Source organism: Corticium candelabrum (assembly GCF_963422355.1).
Source record: "Corticium candelabrum chromosome 14 unlocalized genomic scaffold, ooCorCand1.1 SUPER_14_unloc_1, whole genome shotgun sequence".
Classification (NCBI taxonomy): domain Eukaryota; kingdom Metazoa; phylum Porifera; class Homoscleromorpha; order Homosclerophorida; family Plakinidae; genus Corticium; species Corticium candelabrum.
The window spans coordinates 25,001-27,955 of record NW_026912661.1 but is presented as its reverse complement, the minus strand read 5'-3'; the positions used below and the strand labels follow the sequence as shown (position 1 = coordinate 27,955).

At 40.5% G+C, this 2,955-nt stretch overlaps 1 protein-coding gene across 3 annotated transcripts in view; it reads left to right on the top strand.

Annotated features, from left to right (window-relative positions):
- The first annotated feature begins 6 nt into the window (after positions 1–6).
- LOC134197846 (uncharacterized) overlaps positions 7–2,955 on the top strand; it is a 3,346-nt gene continuing 397 nt past the window's right edge. Inside the window, exons 1-8 of one of the 3 annotated variants that reach the window (XM_062667195.1) lie at positions 7–112; positions 166–278; positions 1,185–1,303; positions 1,374–1,458; positions 1,989–2,153; positions 2,340–2,494; positions 2,553–2,732; positions 2,948–2,955. The exon at positions 2,948–2,955 is cut by the window's right edge and continues 397 nt beyond it. In XM_062667195.1, coding sequence (XP_062523179.1) covers positions 42–112; positions 166–278; positions 1,185–1,303; positions 1,374–1,458; positions 1,989–2,153; positions 2,340–2,494; positions 2,553–2,732; positions 2,948–2,955 — 896 coding nt within the window. In that variant the 5' untranslated portion in view covers positions 7–41. The remainder of the gene's footprint in view (positions 113–165; positions 279–1,184; positions 1,304–1,373; positions 1,459–1,988; positions 2,154–2,339; positions 2,495–2,552; positions 2,733–2,947) is intronic. The other 2 variants (XM_062667196.1, XM_062667197.1) reach the window with 2 other exon arrangements.

The window sequence follows — 2,955 nt, the reverse complement described above, 5'->3', positions numbered from 1 at the left end:
CAAACGCTGGTTCACACCAGTTTTACATCACAATTGCGAAAATGTCAGTTCAGGGAAGTCCTTATGTTATACATCTGGAACAATCCGTTGCTCCTCCTCCACCTGTTATCAGGTTAGAGCAACAGGCAGGAAATTCTAAGAGTTTTTATACGTATTTTTTAACAGTGCCACAAACTATCAGCCTGCAAATTATCCTAATGAGCAGATTACGTTTGCAAGAAAAGAAGGAATCGGTCAAGTTGACATTGCAATTGTTTGCGATACCACTGGAAGCATGGGTAACTATTTGTTTAATAGATTCTAAGAAGTTGAGTTAAGGTGTATGTTTTTAGGTGTTTTTGATTTAGTGTGTCTTAATTAATTGTTTGTGCTTCGAGCTTTCAGTGTGTGTGTGGGGGGGGGGGGGGGGGCGCGGTGGGGCAGATGGTAGAGCGTTGGTGATGACATCCGAGATCTTCTATTCCGTGATGAGGGTTGAAGGTTCGATCTTGGTGGAGGCTACACTGTCGCAGTTTCCTTGAGCAAGAAACTCACCCACACTTGCTTCTCTCGACTCAGGAGTATAAATGAGTACCTGATCATTGACTGGGGTGGACAAGACCACCGGCTTGCCAACAACATCATGCAGCAGACGGGTAGGTGTGGGCCTTGGTGTCCAGTCCCAGAGCTGCGCCGTTGTCAATGCCCCTGGATGACTCTGCCCAAGCTCCAGGTGGATTGTAGCGCTGGCCCCAAGACTCCACGTAGCGCATGGAGGCCCTGTCTCTAGAGGCAGGGAAACTATCTTCGCAACTGACCTCAAGGTCAACGTCGAAAGACGTGGAGGGCTTAATTAACAATTTGTTCATTTGTCCATTTGTGTGTGTGTGTGTGTGTGTGTGTGTGTGTGTGTGTGTGTGTGTGTGTGTGTGTGTGTGTGTGTGTGTGTGTGTGTGTGTGTGTCTGTGTCTGTGTCTGTGTCTGTGTCTGTGTCTGTGTCTGTGTCTGTGTGTGTGTGTGTGTGTGTGTGTGTGTGTGTGTGTGTGTGTGTGTGTGTGTGTGTGTGTGTGTGTGTGTGTGTGTGTGTATCAGGGTTTTTTGTCTCGTGAAGTCTAAATATGCATCTAGTGGTCACTTAGGCTATCAAGCGGAAAGTAGGTAGATGTATACATTTATTTTATGAACTTAATTGATGCTTTGAGCAGCGCCCGAAATCAAGACTGCTCAAAAGCTAATGCAAGATCTCATAGACTCTGTCAGTAGTGAAAGTCTTTGCAGTGATTTAAGATTAGCTGTTGTTGTGTACAGAGATCATCCACCGCAAGTATCTATAAACAAATATATGATGGGTAAAAGTTTCTAATGCATGTATTGGTGTGATCTTCTTTCTTTAGGAGAACACCTACGTGACTAGGGTTTGGCAATTCACTTCAGATATTGCTAAGATCAAAAATGCTGTCAATAGTCTTGAAGCCAAAGGTTAGTAAACTCCTAACATTTGCAGAGTGTATGTACAAGCAATACGACATAAACATGACGCGTGGCACATTCCTGCAGCGTGACAAGACATAGCCAGCCACTGGCATAGCTCCAGACTGTATGAGGATGGATATCTGGATACATATACAGCATTTCCGTATACAGTCACTGAATGATACGTATTAAACATTAATTCGTTTACATTTATGCTGCATTTTGTGGTTCTTCATACTTTATAATGTATACAGTTTTACAGTTTAAATAGAACTGACGTACAAATTATCATCATCATCATCATCACCATCATCATCACGCAGTCAGTCGACGCGACTATGACTGTTCAGGGCTTGGGCACGGCTTGATAAGCTTTCTACATACTGTTCGGCTTTTCGCTTGAGTTGGCATGCCATCTGTTACTGATATCAATTTCTTTCCACATCATATTCCTTTTGCAGTGTCTTTGAATCTCAGTCAAATATCTATAGGTTGTATTTGTACATCAGATAACAAAAGTGTTGTCTTCTCTACAGGAGGTGGTGACACTCCTGAAGCCGTTGCAGACGCAATAAAAGAAGTCATCAATCTCAACTGGGATGAAGATCAGAGGCCCCACACTGTTCGAATGGCCGTGTTGATAGGAGACTCTCCTCCACATGGAACGCCTGGCCTTACATACGACGACGAGTTCCCGAATGGTAAGTTTCTAAAGGCTTTGGACAACGAAATACAATACGTCAAATTCTAGTTTTAACTGAAACATATAATAGATCACGACATATATAAAATAAATATATTAACCGTCTATGTAAGCATATCAGATTCTTTAAAAAATTTTAAGTTGTAGAAAAGTTATAAAATTAATTAATTTAATTTCTATTTAGGTTGCCCAGCTGGTCATGATTGTAACGTTTTAGCGGACCAATGCCGCTTGAAGAAGATCAACATCTACACAGTTTTGTGCAGAGATGATCCGTTTACTTCGCAAGCCTTCAGTTCTATAGCACAATCCTCGGGCGGAAAATGCACAAAAATTCAAGTAAGTTGCGTGATAAAGGCGACAACAGAAACAGGAAAACGTGTATTTGTTGTTACAGTCTGCAAGTAGCAACCCTGAAATCATAGAATTGATTAAACTACACGTTCATGTTCAGCTGGACCGTCAGCTCAGGAACGTTGCAGTATCGGACGTTATTGTCAAAAACCCATTGACGGAACCTACGCTTGCACAGCGTCTTGTACGCGTCAAAGATGAACTGTTTTCTCAAGGCGTTACCGTAAGCGACAATGTCTGAGACGTATGCATGTGTGTGCGTGTGCGTGTTTATATATATATATATATATATATATATATATATATATATATATATATATTTTAAAAAAATTTAAACATATATATATATATATATATATATATATATATATATATATTTTAAAAAAATTTAAACTATATTAAAAGAATCCAATATCTATGTAACTTGTCATTGTAAAGGTTCGAAA